Source organism: Delphinus delphis, chromosome 14 (genome assembly GCF_949987515.2).
Source record: "Delphinus delphis chromosome 14, mDelDel1.2, whole genome shotgun sequence".
NCBI classification, from domain to species: Eukaryota; Metazoa; Chordata; class Mammalia; order Artiodactyla; family Delphinidae; genus Delphinus; species Delphinus delphis.
The window spans coordinates 7,314,501-7,334,451 of NC_082696.1; the positions used below are offsets into that span (position 1 = coordinate 7,314,501).

Below are 19,951 nucleotides of genomic sequence, written 5' to 3' on the forward strand. Positions count from 1 at the left end.
ATTTTATGGTATGTAAATGACACCCCAATAAAGCTGGTGTTTTTTTTAAGGCACAAAAGTATCACCTCCTGTTTTAGTCCAGTCAGGCTTCTGTAACAAAGTGCCAGCCACAGGCATGGTGGCTTATAAGCCACAGAAACTTCTGACATTTCTGGAGGTTGGAAAATCAGGAGTCAGAGATGAGGGTGCCAGCATGGTCAGTCAGATTCTGGTCCCAGCCTGCCATGTTGCTGTGTCCTCATGGTGGGAGGGCTGAGAGAGCTCTCTGAGGTCCCTTTTATAAGGGCACTTATCCCATTCATGGGGGCTCCACCCTCATGACCTAATCACCCCCCAAAGGCACCTCCTCCTAATACCACCATCTTCGGGGGTTAAGATTTCAGTGTGGGAATTCAGGGAGGCAGGTGCAAATACCCAGTCCACCGCACCCCAGTTACCTAGTTACCAGGCTCCTGATGGCCCTGCTGGGATAAGAAAAGTCACCCAAGTTCTGGCCAGGAGGCGGAATGGGAGGCCTTGGCAGGTTAGCTGCCATCTCTCTGGGCATCCACACGTCACTGTCACTTCCTGGGAAGTCCTGTGTTTGGCCGACTGGCTGTGTCTCCCTCACCTCTTGAGGCTGGGAGCCCCCCGCACGTGATACCTTGTCCAACAATTGCTTGATCGTGTGATTTCCCTGAGACCCGCCAGGCTGGAGGGGCAGCCGGGAAGGGGCTGCAGGGCAGAGCCCCTGAAGTGCCCAGGAAGGGCCAGGGGCTCTCCTTCCAAAGCGGCCCTTTGAGGACTCATTTTAATCATGACCTTGAGTGGTCAGATATTCGCATCATTTAGTACATCCTGATTGGGAAAGAAGACAAGTAAGACAAGTACTTTAGACATCTCTATCTCAAGTTGTTAAAGGGAAAATTAAGCACTTAAGGTAACTCACCTAACTCCCTGCAGAACTGGGCCACGACGGGGTGAGCCAGCCAAGCAGGGCCGCAGATGCTCTTTGTTCAGCGAGCGCGCTGTCGGCCCTGGGAGGATGTTGGGGTATTTGAGTCGAGCTGGGAGACCCCCTCCCCCACCCCTTGGCCGTTTACTGGGTTCAGGAGGTTCTGGCCCAGCGGGCCGCCCGGCCTCATCGCGGGGAAGGGGTGGGGGGCCCAGGGGCAGGCGGCGGGAGGTCAGGCGGCCCTCTGCCCACAGGACGCCCTCCAGGAGGAGTACTCCCGCACGGGCACCTTCCCCGGGACGCCCATGGTGCCCCCGCGGCGGCCCTGGACGCTCGTCAACTGGCTGTTCTGGGCCTCGCTGCTGCTCTACCCGTTCTTCCGCTTCCTCGTCAACATGGTCCGCAGCGGCTCCTCCCTGACGTTGGCCAGCTTCGTCCTCGTCTTCTTCGTGGGTGAGTACGGGGCCAGCGGGGCCTGGGCAGGGGGGGGAGCATTGCGGGAGGGGCAGGGAGGAGGGAGCACTGCGCTGTCTGTGAGGACAAGGCCCGGCTGCAGATCCCGCAGGTGGACAGGCAGAAGCTCTAGCCGAGCCCAGAAACCCCAGCCTGGAGGGCTTCCGCCCGGGCGCCCCGTCCCCGTGCGCCTGCACCCCTTGTGCCTACAAGCCCCGCCAGGGACCAGGGATGAGCTCCGTCCTCCCTGGGCTCTGCTCATCAGCAAGAAAACTATTTCCTGGGTCCTAGCAGGAACCAACAAAGGCTCTTTGCTATTCAAAGTGGGTCCAGGCCTTTTTGGGGAAGTAAGTGTGGTGCGTCTCCTCGGTTGCCACCTGCATTGAGTGGAGATGTTGGGTGACTCAGTCTTTTCACTCATCCCTACGGGCTTTATTTGACCCACATGTGGTTTCAAACGACTGACGTTTCTCCATAGCCCCAAGCTTCCCTGGGCACTGCCACTTGTTTTTGAAGTGGGGCAGCCAGTTACCACTGTACATGGCCAGTGTGCAGCTTGGCTGGCTGGATGTCCAGGGGAGCTGTGGTTGCCAGGCCCCCAGTGGGATGGGGATAGAGGGTTGGACCCAGCATTTCTGCATGCAGTAGCAGGAAGGCGAAGATGCAGACCACACCCTCTGAAGGAAGCTGGGGCTCCTTGCAGATGATGGCTGGGGAGGGCTGCCCGGGTGTGTGGTGAGCAGAGGCCCAGCACTCTCCCTGGGAGACATGGGGCGTCTCCAGCTTTGGAGGAAGTGACTGCTGTCTCCCCAAGACCTCATCACCCGTGAGCCCGAGCCTTGCTACGCTTTGCCCGGAATTACTCTGTGTCTTGGTCCTCTCACGAAGCCTTTCTGCACTGGAGTCCGAGGTTCACTCTCCACAACGTCATCAACTCCACTGCACGAAGTTCTAATGCTGGGGCAGGGGCTCGTGTCCCAGCCTGTTTGGAGTTGGCCCCAGGCTGGAGGCAGCCCACTGTAACTGACCCATGGGCTCCATGAGCCCCATACACTGGGCGGACGCTCCATCCCAGTCGGCTCCCTGGTCTGACGGTTCAGTTTCAGCCGCTCCCCATCTTTTGCATGCGTACTGTAAACAGACTGTTGCCAGGCCCCGTGTTCGGTGCTCGGCACACCAAGGTGACTGAGACAGACGTGGGCCCTGCGCCCAAGGAGCTCACCGTGTCTGTCGTCTCCAGAGAGAGCGCTTAAACTGCAGCTTCTGCGCGCTAGACCGTGTTTTCCAGCCTCCTAGTGGTTAAACCAGGCTCTGGTGTGCGTCCTACACTTTCTCTGTTTGGGCCAAATCCTGCTGTCGGAGAAAAGGCAGGCAGGGACTTTGCTTGTCTGCTGCTCTAAAACTTGCACCAAAAGCAGTGCTGAGACATGCTGGGCGCTAAACGGGAATTGAGCTGCTGCACTGTCCAGGGCCTGGTATGTCCTTCTTTAAGCCTTGCTGAAGGGTGCTCGTAAGTTACTGCACTGCGTTCACCAAAGAGTCCTCTTTGCCTTAGGGATCGGCACGGGAAGCAGAGGAATTCTGCAAGCCCCTGGGCACAGCGGGGTACGGCTCGCCACGTTCTGTTCACCTGCAGTGCCGAAGCATTAAAACATGCCACCGGAACAGCCTTGCTCTGTTCTAATGTCCCCTAGTCCAGTTAGAGCCCGGCACCCATGCTCACGGGTAACTGAGGCAGGGATTATGAAGTGCACCCAAGTCAGCCGGCTCTCAGCTGAGGCCTGAGCTTTACACAGCTCCCTTCTTGGTTCCCGTCGGGCAGGTCACGCCGGGGTCCCTGCGGGCTTCTTTGGTTCCCGTCGGGCAGGTCACGCCGGGGCCCCCGCGGGCCTCTCCTCACCTGCCCTCCTATTTCCGCAGCTTCCGTGGGGGTCCGATGGATGATTGGTGTCACGGAAATCGACAAGGGCTCCGCCTACGGCAACATGGACAGCAAGCAGAAACACGGCGACTGACCCAGGACGCACCACCATCCAAAGGGGACCTTGGAGGACTGGTGGATGCTGCCATCGTCCTTGGAGGGACCCAGTGATGAAACTGGGTGAGCCCCTGCTGGGGAGGCAGGGGCAGGGTCTCAGCGCCAGATGGGGAGGAAATGTGCTTAAATCCTTCCCCCCGTGCTTTCGTGGGCTTCGGTTCTTTCTTTCCGTGTGAGTCTGTGTGAGCGTGTGTATGTGTGATGGGAAAGAACACGTGTGAGCGAGAATGAGGTGCGGGTGAGTGTGCTCATTCGGAGGGTACTTGAGGTGCAGGGGGAGGGCAGAGATGGGGAACACTCGGGGAGTTCCCGTCCATCCTTTGGTGCTGAGTTTTCTGTAACCCTGGATTGCCACAGACAGAGTGCAAGTCACTTTAGGGAAGATGACTAAATTATGCCTCCAAAAAAAAGAAAATTAAAGTGCTTGGCTCCTGTGTGGTGTGTTCACACAGCCCGCTCCCTCCTTCCATTCAGCCCCTGCCTTGCGTTTTGGAGTCTGGACCACGGTGCTCTGGAGGGTGCTCACAGGAGGGGCCTGGGGGGGGAAGAGGGCCCGCGGGCCGGGGTGGCTAGACGAGGCGGGTTTGCAAACGCAGGAGCCTGCGAGTGTCTGCGTGGAGACGGCAGGAGCCAGGAGGCTAGCTGAGCCGTGTCCGCAGGACACGGTGATGGGGCCCCTGGGAGGCGGCGATGGTTCCCTGGTCTCCCTGCAGTGGAGTCTCCGGCCGAAGTCCTGAAGATGTGCCCAACTTCCTGAAGAACCTCGTCTTGAAGCCGAACAGTAAAATAAAGCCCGGGTGTTCTGCAGCAATTTGAGAGATGACTTTACAACCTCTGCTCATCTCGGTAGCAAGCAGAAATTGGTCCCCAAACAAATGCAGGCTCACTTTAACAGAGGACCACGCTGGAGCCCAGGAGCTCCTCTGAGCAGGGTCAGGCTGAGCAGACACTGTGGTATGTGGTCCCCCCAGGCTTTTGTTTTCCTTCTGGAAGCCCAGACTGCCATGACGCGGAAGAACCCTGCTCCTTGGCATCTAGGACGGTCTTTGGAGTCATGGTCCACGTGCAGGAGTGCGGCAAACTGCTGCCAGTCAACAGACGCCAGATGCAGAAGAAGAACAGAGAAAAGCAGTAACGTTTCCGGAGGAGAACGAGTAGACACCACACAGCACGTGTCTCGGGCCGAGCCGCCGCAGCGCTGTGTGGGCCTGATGGGAACGTGCGCCCAGCTGGAGCCGCCTTTCTCCCTGGACTGCCCCATGCCACCCGGTACTTACCTCCTATTTTGCTGCGATTATGGAAGACGGGATGAACGGTCCCATATAAAAGTTGTCCAAATACTATTTAAAGGCTTATTCTATTCCGAATCATGTCCCACGTTTGCTCTTAGTCACTGAGCACTTACCAAGCACAAGTGAAGTTACGAGAGGGTTTAAGAGAAGCTCTCTGCTTACAGGACCATTGATACAAATCAGCAGAAGTGAAAAGGGGAACTTCCTGGCGTAGTTGTGGGAAGAGAATGTCCGTGAGGCTGGGGTGAGTGGACTCCTACTGGAGTCCCCGAGGGCAGGGTGGGGCCTTTCCTGCCCTGCCTAAGGCCACGTGCATGAGGCCACGTGCCAGTTCCAAACGCTGCCTCCCCTCAAGAGCAGAGCTCCGTGGGCAGCAGCCTGGGGATAAGCACCTCAGGTGCTTAACACGACACCGTGTTCCCGCCTGTCGGCTCACACCTGGGTCGTTCTACCCTGGGGTCTCCTAGCTCCGTGGGAGAAGACAGAGAAGAGCAGTCAGAAGCGCTGGCCGTGCTCTGAGCTACAAGGTTCACCCTTACGAAACCCTGCAGCTAAGTCCCTGTAAGACCTTGTGCGAGCCATTTTACCTCTGTTTTCCCAACTGTAAAATGGGGGTGATAACACCTACCTCTTGGGTTGTCTCAAGGGTGAAATGAAGCAGTATATGTGATCACATTTTAAGACTCCTAAAGCATTACATAAATAAGGGGGAAAGCTTAGAAAGTTGCCTCCACGCTGCTACTTCTCAAAAATGCTCAGACATTACCTTGGAGTGTCCAAAAATGTGTCCTTTTCCTCCATGTCATCTTCCCATTCAACAGCAGTAATCTAAGTTCTAATAACATACACCCACTCCTTCTTCCTGGAACATAAAAGGGACCCATAGACATTTAACCCGAATTGGCTCTGGGACCAAACACAAAACATAAGAAGCAAGCAAAGCTGCTCACCAGTGCAGACGTGAGGGTCCAGGCTGGAGGAAGGCGGGCACGACATTCTCCTTAGGAGACCAGAGAGCGTGGGCTGCTGGGGAGAGATCCTAACGGCGTTGCAGTTGTTCGGCTCCCTCCATGAGAAAACATTGCGTTTGGCGGTACAGGGACATGGTGTTCCTCCTGCCTGTTACCGTAACGGCAGAGACAAGCACCCCTCCCCGAATCCCTTCACCCTGTCCAGGTCTTGCCGATGCCACAATCTCTTCAGCAGAGAACGGTGCTGGTTCCCAGGGCGTTTACTTTTCTAAGAATTAAAAACCTGTGGATGTGAAGCCGGCTCTCTGTCCCCGAGCAGTGCGGGATGAAATACGAGCATCACGTCCTGTCTGTCTGACATCTCCATCCCATGGCAGCTCAGGTCAGCCCTGCTCAGAGGCTGCTCTGAAACCCGATGTGGAAGAGAAAGATGCAAAGTTTCCTGCAGACTGGAGATCGGTGCAGGGTCCTCCCAGGTGGTAAGGGCCATGTCCGAGACCTGCAGCTTTGAGGCAGGGAGTTTAATGCACTTCTTCTAGGAACCAAGCCCATAAAGGGACTTTCTTTATTTAGAAAACACCAACCATCTGAGATGAGTTTAAGGAAGGTGGACCGATTCTGTGACTGACATGGAGGAAAAGCGGATGCACGTTCTGAGTTAGTCGGCCACCTTGTTTACCTTTTGTAGAGAGACCACAGTTTGCCTTTTTCCTAGGATCACACAGTCGTACTGGAGTATCTCCTGACTGCTGTATTCTCTAAAGAAACCCTTGTTAAAAAAAAAAAAAAAGCTACTGATGAATGTGTTTTTCTAATATATGCTGAGTGGGTCTGAAAGACAGTGATTTAGATGTAATACCCAGTTACTGCAGCCAAAACGTAGAAATAGCTGATGTGACAGACACACACCAGACCCCGCTGGTTTCTGGTTTCTCTCCTGGTGGAGTGGAACAGTGGCCTGGCTGGTCCCCAAGCCAAACAGATTAGGCTTTCAGAGGCTTTAAGAACTTACCTGTAAACATGGACAGAAGCGAGAAGGCATCCGTGGAGGGACCTGTTCAAAACAAGAGGTTTCATCCAGCACTGTCTAAAGCGCTAGTCAGACTTTGCTCAGGGTTGCCGGCTTAGAGCGGGAAGAACAAACCCTCTGGCGACCGCCAGTCTGCCGGGTGACACAGGAGGGTTGCCAGTGCCACTCTTTCCTGCCGCGGAAGCAGCATGGGCTCCGACTGTGCCTGCCGCTGGCCGTGTACCGCCCCTCCTGCCTAGAGCTTCTCGGAAGGGCACCCACCAGTGTGACCCTCCTGTTTACTCTGTGACACGTCACTCAGGTTGTCCTGTTCAGTGTCACCTCCTTCAGCAACAGTGCTTCCAACGCCTTAACCGTGTAGTTCCAGCGCGCTGTTTACAGAGCACAAAATAAAGAAGCTGGAACGCATGTGTTCACTGACGCGCTGGCCCTGCCTTCCTGCTACGGTGGGTGGGACGGGGCTGAGCTGCAGATTGGGCAGCCGGTCTTTCTCCAAACAAACAAGCAAGCGGTCTTCCCAGGGCCAGTCCCTCTGCCCTCCGAAACGACCCCGACCCCCTACAGAAGGCTGAGGGCCTCGGCTCTCACCGGGTCACCTGAGCCGCAGCGCCGGACCTGGCAACTACGAACGAGCGGGTGCCCCGAGCTCTCCGAGGCTGCATCTCACAGTCCTGCATCCCTGGCATGGGCTTTGAGTATTTCCAGAGCTTCCAATAAATTTAAATGAAAACCAAGCACTTCGGATGCCCCGAGGCTCCCTGTCCTGCTACACTGGCATCCAAGGCACCGGGCGGACACCTGACGGGAGGCGACTGAGCACACACTCCTGTTTCTCTTCATCTGTGACATCTGAGACCATTCACAGCATTCGCCACCAACTGGTATCTGTTTATGACATTCAGCTGTTGGAAATGACCATTATTTTGGTCAGAAAGAGCAGAATATCAGAACTTCACCTCAATAGCTAACGTATGTCCCCTCAGTGTCACCTCCGCGGGGGCAGGGCGGGCCCCTGGGCCCCTCACACAGGGTCACAGTGAGCAGCCATGAAGGGACACTGGTTCAGAGGCTTTAAGAATCGACTTTCAATTGTCTTCTTTTGACTCCCTTTCCTAAAGTAAAAATAAAAATCTTTCTCAAGCACAATTAGGCCAAAGTAAAACTGGTCAACCCTCTGAACTTCAGCTGTCAGTGAAGAAAGCACCGCATTTCTCCAGTGAAGGATAAGCAGTTCCAAAGCAGGCATTCCTCAGCCCCTGCAGCCTTGTCCTATTTGAATATTACGGTTATGAACTGATTAAACAAACGACAGTAAGCCCTTACTTAGATCTTCGCAGTAGCTAGAAAATATCTCCTGGGGCTGTACTGGTGAAGCTTTTCACTGAGTGAGACTCATACAATTTTTACCTTTAATATTTCTTTTATACAGTCTTGTTTCACATGCTGGAGTGACTAAAGAGTTTTGAAATTTCTGGCAACTATGTTCTTTTGAATTTTACGGAGGTAAGCAGTATGAACAAAAAGTTAGGGTTGCTGAATAATAATAATTTCCTTTGGAAGGCGGGTAGGAAACCACTAAAGCTGCGCATGTGTTAGGAAGAAGTCACTCTCAAACAGGAATGATTTAAATGGATAAGAAAAAAATCACCTAATATAGGGAAAGAGCCGTGCCTCTAGAATTTATAATAGTTGACTCAAGAAGAAAAAAAGTGATGTGATGAAATGGCAGGCTGCTGGAGCATGTGACTAGAGGACCCGTCCCAGAGTAGAAGATTGGTGACCCTTTTGATGTTAAATCAGGATGAGGCTGGGAATTTAACAGGCTGTTGGGCTACAGGGAGGGTGAAAAATTCCAAGCAGCACAGAAGTTTCTATCATGCCATTAAATGAGTGATTTGCAAGGCAGTGACTTTAGACACTGCAGCTAATAAGGGAGTTACCTGCTTCAACACGCTGGTAGGAACAAGCTCATTGATTTTGGAAAAATATGCGATCCTCCACTTACTAGGGGAAAAGGCATATGCTTCAAGGGCCAGAGCTGCCCTTGTGTAGGCAGACGTGCACTGTTGGGCAGCCACAGCTCAGACTCCTCCTGGAGCTGCCTTCAGCACCTGTGCACAAGCCCACGGGAGCCGCCCTGTTAGCGCACAGCACCCGGCCTCAGTTCTGACCTGACGAGTGAATAATTCACCTTTTCAGGGCAGTATATAGACATATGAATAAGGTAGCATTACACATGGCCTTTGAAAGCTTATACTCTTTTGTATAAGTTCTACTGGCCTAGGAAAATGATGTTTCTTAATTTTGCTTAGTGATCTAGAGCAGCATTAAGCAAACTAAGACCCACTTGCTGCTTGTTTTGTAAATAAAGTTTTATTGGAACACAGCCACATCTAATCATATACGTGTTGCTATGGCTGCTTTTATGCTACATCAGCAGGGTTGAGTAGTTGCAACCAAGATCCTATAGCCTGCAAAGCCAAGAATATTCAGTCTCTGGCCCTTTACAGAAAAGGTTTGCTGACCTCACTCTAGAGAACATAATGTCAGTAGTTGAGGCTGCTATTTTAGAAGAAAAAAAGAAAATCTACCCCCTGCTTTTACATTACATTTTTTAAACTATCCTTACAATATGTTCAAGATACATGCTCTATTTGTAAACTATATATATAAAAGGAAATGATCTTGTGGATTATTTTTACAATAATTTTTACCTTCACCATCTTCTATCTTAAGAAACAAAACGAAACGAAACAAAAGGCAAATTAAACCCAAAGCATGCAGAAAGAAGGAAATAATAAAGATTAGTGTGAGGGAAAAAACTGAAATGGAACCCAGAAAAACAATAAAGGATATTAATGAAACAAGAATTGATTCTCTGAAAAGATCTGAGTAAGAAAACACAAAATACTAAAATCAGGACTAAAGAAGTAGACATCACTACCAACCTTACAGAACTTAAAAGTATTACTGAATTATTAATTAATTCCCACAAAGAAACCCAGGCACAGTTGGTTTCACTAGTGAATTCTACCAAACATTTAAAGAAGTATGGTAAATAATACCAGTTCTTCACAATCTCTAAGAGGAAAACATCCCGACTCATTGTATGAGGCCAGCATTATCCTGATACCAGAGCCAGACAATCACAAGAAATGAAAACTACACAGCAATATCCCTCATGTAATACAGAGGCAAAAGTCCTCAACAAAACATTACAAATTGCAATAGCAATACAAAGACGGGATTATAAAGAATGATCAACTAGGATGCATCCCAGGAATGCAAGGTTGGCTTAATATCCAAAAATCAACTGATGTAGTACACCATATTAATAAAGCACAAAAATCATCTGATCATCTCAACAGATCAGAAAGAACATTTGACAAAATCAAACATCTAGTCATGATAAAAACTCTCAGTAGGGCTTCCCTGGTGGCGCAGTGGTTGAGAGTCTGCCTGCCGATGCAGGGGACATGGGTTCGAGCCCTGGTCTGGGAGGATCCCACATGCCGCGGAGCGACTGGGCCCGTGAGCCACAATTACTGAGCCTGCACGTCCGGAGCCTGTGCTCCGCAGCAAGAGAGGTTGCGATAGTGAGAGGCCCGCGCACCGCGATGAAGAGTGGACCACGCTTGCCACAACTAGAGAAAGGCCTCGCACAGAAACGAAGACCCAACGCAGCCATAAATAAATAAATAAACAAAACAAAAAAACCCTTGATATTTTAAAAAATAATAATAAATTAAAAAAAAAAAAACTCTCAGTAAACCAGGAAAAGAAGGAAACATCTTCAACCTGATAAAGGGCACTTACCAAAACCCCACAACTAACACCATAAATTAAAAGAATGAATGTTGCCACCTAAGGTCAAAATCATGACAACAATGTTATTCTCACCAGTGCTGTTCAACATTGTACTGGACGGAGGATCTAGCCAGTGCAATTAGTCAAGAAAAAATATATAAGGCATCCAGATTGTAAAGGAAGAAGAAACACTGTCTTTATTCTTGGATGATATGATCTTATATGTAGAGAATTCTATGGAGTCTACAAAACAACTACTAGAGCTATTAGGCAAGTTCAGCAAGGCCATGGGATAAAAGACCAATATACAAAAATCAACTGTACTGATATACTAGCAATGAACAATCTGAAAAGAAATTCAGAAAATACTTTCATTCACAATAGCATGAAACGAATAAAATACTTAGAAACTGACTTAAAAAGTTCAAGAATTGTACACTGAATTACAAAGCACTGCTGAGAGAAATTAAAGATCCAAATAAATGGAGAGCTGTCCTGTTCATGAATTGGGAAACGTAATATTGTTAAGATAACAATACTCCCCACATTGTTCTATATTTTCAATGCAATCTATCAAAATCCCAGCTGATTTTTTTTTGGTGGGGGTTGGGGGGAGAACAGAAATTGACAAGCTGATCCTAAAGTTCACTGGGAAATACAAATGACCCAGAATAGCCAAAACAATCTTGAAAAAGCAGAACCAAATTGAAGAACTCACACTTCCCAACTTCAAAATTTACTATAAAGCTATGTTAGTCAAGGCAGTGTGGTTCTACATAAGACAGCTATATAGATCAACGGAACAGAATTGAGAGTCCAGAAATAAACCCCTAGATTTATAGTCAACTGATTTCAACAAGGATGCCAAAGCAATTCAATGGAGAAAGAACAGTCTTTTCCACAAATGAATGCTGGGTCTAATAAATATCGACATGCAAAAGTATGAACCTGGACCCTTATCTGATGTGATACACAAACGTTAACTAAAAATAGATGATAGACCTAAATATAAGAGCTAAAACTATAAGACTCTTAGAAGAAACTATAGGTGTAAATCTTCATGATCTTGAGTCAAGTCATGATTTCTTAGATAGGATATCAAGAGCACATGCAATAAAGAACAAGTTGATAAACCAGACTTCAAAGTTTTAAACTTCTGTACTTCAGAAGAAACCATTAAAAATGTGAAAAGACAAGCCACAGACTGGGGGAAAAAACAAACATTTGCAAATCAAATATCTAGTAAAGACTTGTATCCAGAATATATAAAAATCTCTCACAACTCAATAAGAAGACAAATAACCCAATATAAAAATGGGCAAAAGATTCACATAGACACTTCACCAAAGAAGATATATGAATGGCCAACAAGCACAAGAAATGCTCACCATGGTCAGAGAAATGCAGATCAAAAGTACAATGAGATAACACTTGACATCTACTAGAATGGCTATTACAAAAAGAAAGACAATATTAAGTGTTGGCAAAGGTATGGAGAAGCTAGAACTCTCTTGTGTTGCTGGTTGGGAATTAAGACAATGCAGCCACTTTGGAAGCAGTTTGACAGTTTGTTAAAAAACTGAACATGGATTTACCATATGAGCCAGCAGTTCCACTCTCAAGAGAAAGGAAAATATAGGTCCACACAAAGACTTGTATGCAAGTGTTCAGAGCAGCATCATTCATAATAACCAAAAAGTGGAAGTAGTAAATGAATAAATAAATCATGTGGCATATCCATACAGCGGAATAATATTCAGCAATGAAAAGGAATGAAGTATTAACACAATGCTGTAACATGCATAAACCTTAGAATTATCATACTAAGTGAAAGAAGCCAGACACAAAAGACCATTATATTAAATGTCCAGAACAGGCACATCTATAGAGACAGTAAGTGGCTCAGTGGCTGCCTAAGGCTGGGGGTAGGAGTGACGAGTGCCTGCAAATGGACAAGAGCTTTCTTTCTGGGGTAATGGAATTGTTCTAAGGTGGATTATGATGATGGCTGTACACTATATAACTATCCTAAAAATCACTGAACTGTATACTTTAAATATTACATATTGGTAAATTATACCTCAAAAAGCCATTTAAAAACACTGAAAAAAAACTCTACTGAAAAAAAAAAATCTAAGTGTCTGTATAAATCCTTCCGTGATGCCAGCTTTCTCAAGGACATTAATCTCTATGTGAGGGGACCTACTACTCTGGAGGGAAGGTGAATACAGAACCTGCTTGAGAAATTACTTGTCCAGAGTCAGCTGCTACGTGTAAGGAATGAGTCAGATATCTTCTAAAAAGATTTCAGGAAGCTTTAAGGTCAATCTTTAAAAAAATTTAATAGCAGAAAGAAAGAAAAGAACACCATCAATGACATATAATTTGGGCTGTTTTAGAAAACTAACTGCTGAAATATTTACATTCTGAAAAAGATGCTTTCTTGTCAAGAGATTATTCAGCAGTATTTACATTGATCCAGTACCTATACATCTTGATATGAAAATAAACTGAGCCGCCAACATGTGATAACAAGGCTTAAACTTTTATCTGTTATAAACTTGCAGTTAATATACAAAGATTTAAAAGGGCCTCTTACATCCTTAGTGTTGTTTCATTTCTCTCTTTCCCTTTGCAGCAAGGAGATTCTAGACCCTAAAGGAACTCCTAACCCAGCGCCCACCTTCAGCACACTTGATTGTACCCCTTCTGTTGAGGAACACATGAGTGACAAGGACAGACCTCTGTATCAGATAATGTGTTGGCTCTGAAGCTGATAACCATTAAAAGACAATATAACTGAGCTTTCCTAAAATAAACCATTTATTGAAAAAAGAACCTTTTTCTTAAATTTCATTAATCAGCCTTTTGCATAACAAACCTGTGGCTTGCCAACAACAACAACAACAGGTAAGGTTTCACAGTCAGTGCACTCGACAAACAAGAGATTAACAAGGCCCAGGACGCCTGATAACACTACAACTGCTTTTGAACCTAGAAAGGTCAAAAATACTACACTGATGTCACGGTTCTCAGTCACCCGAGAAACAGAGGTGACGGAGGTGATGGTCCGTGTACAGTAGTAATGGCACTTAACATGCAGCTTCTTTACCTCGTGGACACCATCACTCAGGAAGGCCCCGTGCCACGTCGAACAAACGGGAGCAGCAGGAGAAGTGACGCTTGTCACCTGTGCAGTCTTCAGTCTTGGAAGGTTAAAAAGGCTTATACTGCTTCTCAGCACAGTCTTTATGTAAATATTACATACAGTAGTGATTAAGAGAATTTTCCGAGTACACACACTACTAGGCCACAGACTGATTAGCTTCATTCTTCATCTGTGCAAACCTGTGAGGAAGGCAGGAGAGAGCTGAACCCTATTCATGCCACATGTAAGATTTACAGGTAAGTCGTATCAGTGCATCTTGATGCTCCCAGCACTGTGCCTGGCACAGAGCAAAGCCGTAATCAATGCAATGAAATGTCAGTGCTAAGTTACTGCTCTATGAATTGACTATTGAAAGCATTTTTAAGAATGTATTTGTGGGGCTTCCCTGGTGGCGCAGTGGTTGAGAGTCCGCCTGCCGATGCAGGGGACACGGGTTCGAGCCCTGGTCTGGGAAGATCCCACATGCCACACAGCAACTAGGCCCGTGAGCCACGACTGAGCCTGTGCTCCTCAACAAGAGAGGCCGCGATAGTGAGAGGCCCCCGCTCGCCGCAACTAGAGAAAGCCCTCACACAGAAACGAAGACCCAACACAGCCAAAAATAAATAAATAAAATTTTTTTTAAAAAAGGGCTTAATACATTAAAAAAAGAACATATTTGTACAATGTCAATAAAAATTGCTTATATACTTTATAAAGAATACATTTTTATTTAATTACAAATCCCTAATATCTATGCAGCATATCCAGCTATTGATTACTTAATTTCACTCACCCAGAAATAATGTGACCCCTCTCTTGAATCTTCCTTTCCTGTATCAGGAGCTCCTCTGCAGGACCCTGTAAATGTTTTCTCCAGGTTTCCACTCTCATTCCATGTCTCCTCTAAATGCTCTCCCAGCAATATTTCTCTCTCTCAAATCCGTATCCTATCCCAGTTCTCTCGAGTGCCAGTCCAAAATATCCAAATGCCTGTCTAAAATCCCCCAACAGATATTCCAAATACGCCTCGAACTCAATCTACCAAAGAGGAGACCATCATCTCCCGACGCAACCCTCAACCAGATGCCCTCTTTACCTATCTTGGCAAATGGAATCTCGATAACCTGGTGACACAAGCCAGAGCCCGGGAGCCGTCCTGGACTCCTCCCCGTCACGCACCCTTCACATCCCATCAGTTACTCACTCACGGCCATTCTCACTCCTATATACGGCTGGTGACTCACCCCTGACCTCCCACTCCCAGCCCAGCAGCTGTGTCAGCAGCTTCCCAACTAGCCTCTCACCTCCAGAGTGACTGTTCTAAAACACAATTTAAGCATGTCATGCTTACAATAAAACTGAAATCCCTTCATGTGGTCCCTGCTTACTTTCCCAGCCTTATGTTTTGCCACTTTCCACATCCTGTGCTCCATCAGTATGTCCCGATACACAGTTCTTTGGGTGCTTCACCCTCTTAGCAGTGAGCCTTTCCATGTCTCTTCCATTCTGTCCGCCATACTCCTCCCTGCGTTTCCTGATCTAGCTAAACCCTCCCAAACAGCTCAGGCATCTCACTCTAAAGTTAATAGGGACTTTCTTAACCACTGCGCCACCAGGGAAGGATCCGCCTGCCAATGCAGGGGACCCGGGTTCGAGCCCTGGTCCGAGAAGATCCCACATGTCGAGGAGCAACTAAGCCTGTGCGCCACAACTACTGAAGCCCATGCGCCTAGAGCCCAGGCTCCGCAACGAGAAAAGCCACCGCAATGAGAAGCCCGCGCACCTCAACAAAGAGTAGCCCCCGCTCACCACAAGGAAGACCCAACACAGCCAAAAATAAAAAGAGTAAAAAGAAAAAAAAGAGTAATAGCTGGGATTACCCGACTGGATTAAATTCCTCTTTTCAGTGACCCTACAACATGGCATATATACCATTATCACAGCTCTTAACATAATGCTTAGTCATTACTCCCCTGTCTCTACTCTCCCAGTAGAGGTTTGTTGTTACTAACCTGTGTACTCTAAAAGAGGGAAAATTGTGCCTTTCATCCAGCCCCATTTAAAATTCCATTTAATAGTCCCAAGTGCACCTCAAACCATCCAAATGGATCAAGGAGGAGAACCTCGACGAACATTTTCCAAAAGAAAAAACATACAAAATTCCCCAGCATAATACATTTAGTTTCTTCCCATTTCAGATATAGATATTTTATATTTAAGTCTCCAAATTTCCTTAAGTGCCAGATGCGATCAAAACTCAAATACTTGAACAAGGAGAGGGCTACACAACAATCTGCCAAACCTTGACGAAGGAATGGTCGAGGAGCTGGCTGGCCGTCCACCTCATCCTGGGCTCGCTTTCTAGGCAGTGAGAAAGGAAGTCCTTTCCTTCTGGGCTTAATCTTTCAGGGATTGGTGGCTTATGCCCCATTCCCACTTTGTACATAATCTGAAAGTTGTGCTCATATTCATGCCAAGGTCTCTAAAAACAGAAAAAAAAATCAGGTTTCAATACTACATGGCCATACAGAAATGCAACTGCCCAATCTCTTTTTAGGCATCTCAACGTTGATACATATTGAGGCCGGCAAACTTTTACTTAAAGGGCCAAACAGTAACTATTTTAGGCTTGCAGGCCATATGGTCTCTGTCACACCTATTCAATTCTCCCACTGTAGCGTGAAAGCAGCCTTAGGCTATAATATAATAAAGGAATGGGTATGACCATGTGCCAATAAAACTTTATTTACAAAACCAGGTGGTGAGCATAGTCTGCCTACCCCATTTAGGTGTCCAATTAGTCCAGTATTATCTAGATGCCATCATCATGTAAATAAAAAATGTAACATAAAATAATATAAAAATGTCAAACAAAATTCAACAGCTATCATACAGGGATGTTTAATATGCCACACTGTTGAATAATCGGCATCCAATTATTGATAATTTGCAAAGCTTAGATTATTTTATTATGATTACAGGGAAATGAGATTCATGGGGGAAAGGACTGAGTTTGTACGGCATTCTAATTTGTGGACCATCGTTTAGTTATTGAGATATATGTTCTTCAATGTGAGAACTTGTTCTTTTTCTAATGCATGGCTTGACTGAGATAACAGATATCATGGGCATCTTTCTATGTTAACGCTAATAGAAATAATATTAGCTAATAGTTACTAAGCACTTATTTTCAGCAGCTGCGAGGTATAGCTATATAATAATTTCCTACTAGTAACACTTAAGAGGTTTCTAACTTTTTTGCTTTATGAGTAATGGCTACACCCCCACACACGCTGTGCCTCTATATATTTGTAGAATTTTTCATTAGTGGTGTCTTCATCAGAAGATCAATTTTCAGATACTGTGTCATACACAACAGTTTCACTGCCCTGCAAACGCTTGTGCTCTACCTATCTGTCCTTCCCTCCCTCTCCCAGAGGCCCTGGCAACCACTGATCTTTTACTGCCTTTATCGTTTTGCCTCTTCTGGAATGTCATATAGTTGGAATCATACGGTACGTGGTGTTTTCAGATTGGCTTGTTTCTTTTTTTGGCCATGCCTCGAGTCTTGCAGGATCTTAGTTCCCCGACCAGGTATCGAACCCGCACCCTCAGCAGTGAAAGTGCCGAGTCCTAACCACTGCACCAGCAGGGAATTCCCCAGATTGGTTTCTTTCACTTAGCAATATGCTTTTTTTTTTTTTTTGCGGTACGCGGGCCTCTCACTGTTGTGGCCTCTCCCGTTGCGGAGCACAGGCTCCGCACGCGCAGGCTCAGCAGGCATGGCTCACGGGCCCAGCCGCTCTGTGGCATGTGGGATCTTCCCGGACCAGGGCACGAACCCGTGTCCCCTGCATCGGCAGGCGGGCTCTCAACCACTGCACCACCAGGGAAGCCCAGCAATGTGCTTTTAAGGTTTCTCCATGTCATTTCACGGCCCAATCTCTTTTGGTTGCTGTACAGTATTCCCTCACGTAGATTACCACAGTTTATCCATTTGAAAGATATCTTGGTGGCTTCCAAGTTTTGGCTATTATGAATAAAGCTGATACGGGCATTCTTGTGCCAGTCTTTGTGGAGACATAAGTTTTCAACTTCCTGTTTCTTTTCACAGCTGCTTAATTCTGTGTTTTGAGAATCATGCTTTTTTTTGTTCCTCTGAGGAATTCTCTAAGTCATGTGTGTTATAAATATTTGGTCCCTAGTTTGTCACTTGTCTTAACTTACTTATCTTTTGCCGGGTCATGTTCTCTATTTTGCAGGAAATGTGTCCACAGTATTCATAATGATAGTAAGACCACAGTTACTGCTCTGTTAACGTAAAGTGCCCTCCTCAGGTCCCCCTGCCCCCGGTGCAGGCTCTGCTCACCTTGCCAGTCACCATCTCTATGACGACACACCCCAGACTCCAGATGTCGGCCGCACGCCCGTGGCCTTCTCCTTTGGCGCGAGTGATGACTTCTGGGGCCATGTATGCTTTAAAAGTCACAGATATGGTGATAAGAATGGGTTATAAATATAGCACCATGTAGTACAAGAGCCAAGCAATACACTAATATCGCTTAATATTCCACATAGAAGAAACAACTAATTTGTTCGGGGGTGGGGGGGGGAGGAACTTCCTCTGAATTACATACTAAGAAACATCAAAACTTGAAAATAAATATTTCAAATCAATTTCTCAGATGGACATTTTAGGAGCCAAAATATCTTCTAAAAGACAATTCTGAATATGCAAATATTCAGGTAAATTATATCTGCAATGAGAATATGAAATTTAACCTGCAAAGGAGGATGTAGAATTTTATGACGTGTTTCTAAACAGTCAAATAATCACCATTTAAACATGTTGTTTTGACTAGAATAGTTTTAATAAACCCAACGTGAATGACAAGGTTTTTCTGGGAAGAAAAGAGGCCTTTCTTCCCTCCTTTAAGTCTGAGGGAGAAAAGTGATTTCCCAATCTGACAAGCGCTTTCAGGGGTGGCTCCTCCCCCGTCTGGTTAGATGCCCTCACCTGCTCTCCACGTCTGCTGACCAGGAGGAAAAGGGAAAGCCGGGGTCCCAGCACACTGGAGTAAGCCCCGATGCAAAGACAGATCTAGCCGGACCCACCTGCTGTCCCCAGCGTGCTATTCACCTCCCCAGGCATGGTCTGAGCATTGTTTTTAAGCTTTACTGAACATCCAAAATCTCCCAGCTTGATCAGTCCAGATGAGGTAAGGAAGATGTTGGCACCTAACAAGAAATAAGGAGTTGTGAGCCTCTACAACACAACGCAGGCACTTTAAAGTTTACACGGTAACCTGAACCATCAGGAACTTGATTCACAGAAGTTATAAAGACTTACGAAACTTCACTTGCAAAGTGTAATCATAGAAAGATTTTAAGCCTTACTCACAAATGTTAAAACACAGCGAAGACACTTTAGTATCAGTGCAGATAGCTCTGACCAATACATTCTGAACTGAAATACACGCATAAATTCTAACATTAAAAACCCAGGGAGATACTTAAAGAGAAAGTACACATAAAACACAAATGCTTGTGGCCACAGTCCCTGAAAATTAAGTTTATATATGATCAGCAGCGCCTGCAACAGAAAGCAACGTGTAGACAAGACCTGGCACACACGATGCTGGTCTGCAGAGCTGTACCCGAGGCCACCATTGGACTGATTTCAGACTGCCTGAAAAGCACGTTCTGTGACTGTCTCACATCTCCGCAAGCGGTACACAGGCCCGGCCTGTACTCCAGTTGGAACCCGGGGTTACCGCTCATCTCCCAGGGCGGCTCTGCCTCCTCCAGAGGCTACCGGCCGCAGCCACTCCAACCGAGTGGCACGGCTCAGCGCTACGTGTCGACGGCACCTCCTTCCAAAAGTGACACGGAGCCCCTCACTTTAGACAGCAAGCCACGCGATGAGCTGCGATCCGCTGGTCCTCACAGCCTGAGGAGCACACGGCACTAACTGCGTGATTCCGGAGCCAGCTCCCAGGCCCACACTCTCAGACACGAGGAGCTATAAAGAATGTCCCAAGGATGCACGTGGGCGGACTTGACTCAGGGACTCTGAGGGATTCTCTTTATGGCCGTGGCCAACGACATGAAGGTACCATTCCATGAGCATGGAATCTGTGTCAGAACAACTGGAAACAGGCAATGCCATGGCCTGACCCAGAGCCATTGAAGCAAATGCCCAGAATGATCCCAGACAGCAAAGCAATGCGGCGGACGGGCGGGCAGGCAGCAGGACTGGGGCATGCTGGGGATTC

The 19,951-nt window shown here is 47.3% G+C and overlaps 2 protein-coding genes across 8 annotated transcripts in view; one reads left to right on the plus strand and one right to left on the minus strand.

The window, feature by feature from the left end:
• The window catches only part of AGPAT4 (1-acylglycerol-3-phosphate O-acyltransferase 4), a 1,410,257-nt gene extending 1,405,169 nt beyond the window's left edge, over window positions 1-5,088 (plus strand). For 4 of the 5 annotated variants that reach the window (XM_060029670.2, XM_060029674.1, XM_060029673.1 and 1 more), the window contains 2 exons: window positions 1,189-1,387; window positions 3,308-3,896. In XM_060029670.2, coding sequence (XP_059885653.1) covers window positions 1,189-1,387; window positions 3,308-3,402 — 294 coding nt within the window. In that variant the 3' untranslated portion in view covers window positions 3,403-3,896. Of the gene's footprint in view, window positions 1-1,188; window positions 1,388-3,307 lie in introns of all 5 variants that reach the window. The other variant, XM_060029668.1, reaches the window with a different exon arrangement.
• An 8,242-nt stretch (window positions 5,089-13,330) lies between these two features.
• The window catches only part of MAP3K4 (mitogen-activated protein kinase kinase kinase 4), a 110,496-nt gene continuing 103,875 nt past the window's right edge, over window positions 13,331-19,951 (minus strand). For all 3 annotated transcript variants that reach the window (XM_060029666.1, XM_060029665.1, XM_060029667.1), the window contains 4 exons: window positions 18,792-18,914; window positions 18,046-18,152; window positions 15,979-16,158; window positions 13,331-13,873 (listed from right to left, as the gene is read on the minus strand). In XM_060029666.1, the coding sequence (XP_059885649.1) occupies window positions 13,853-13,873; window positions 15,979-16,158; window positions 18,046-18,152; window positions 18,792-18,914 (431 nt within the window). In that variant the 3' untranslated portion in view covers window positions 13,331-13,852. The remainder of the gene's footprint in view (window positions 13,874-15,978; window positions 16,159-18,045; window positions 18,153-18,791; window positions 18,915-19,951) is intronic.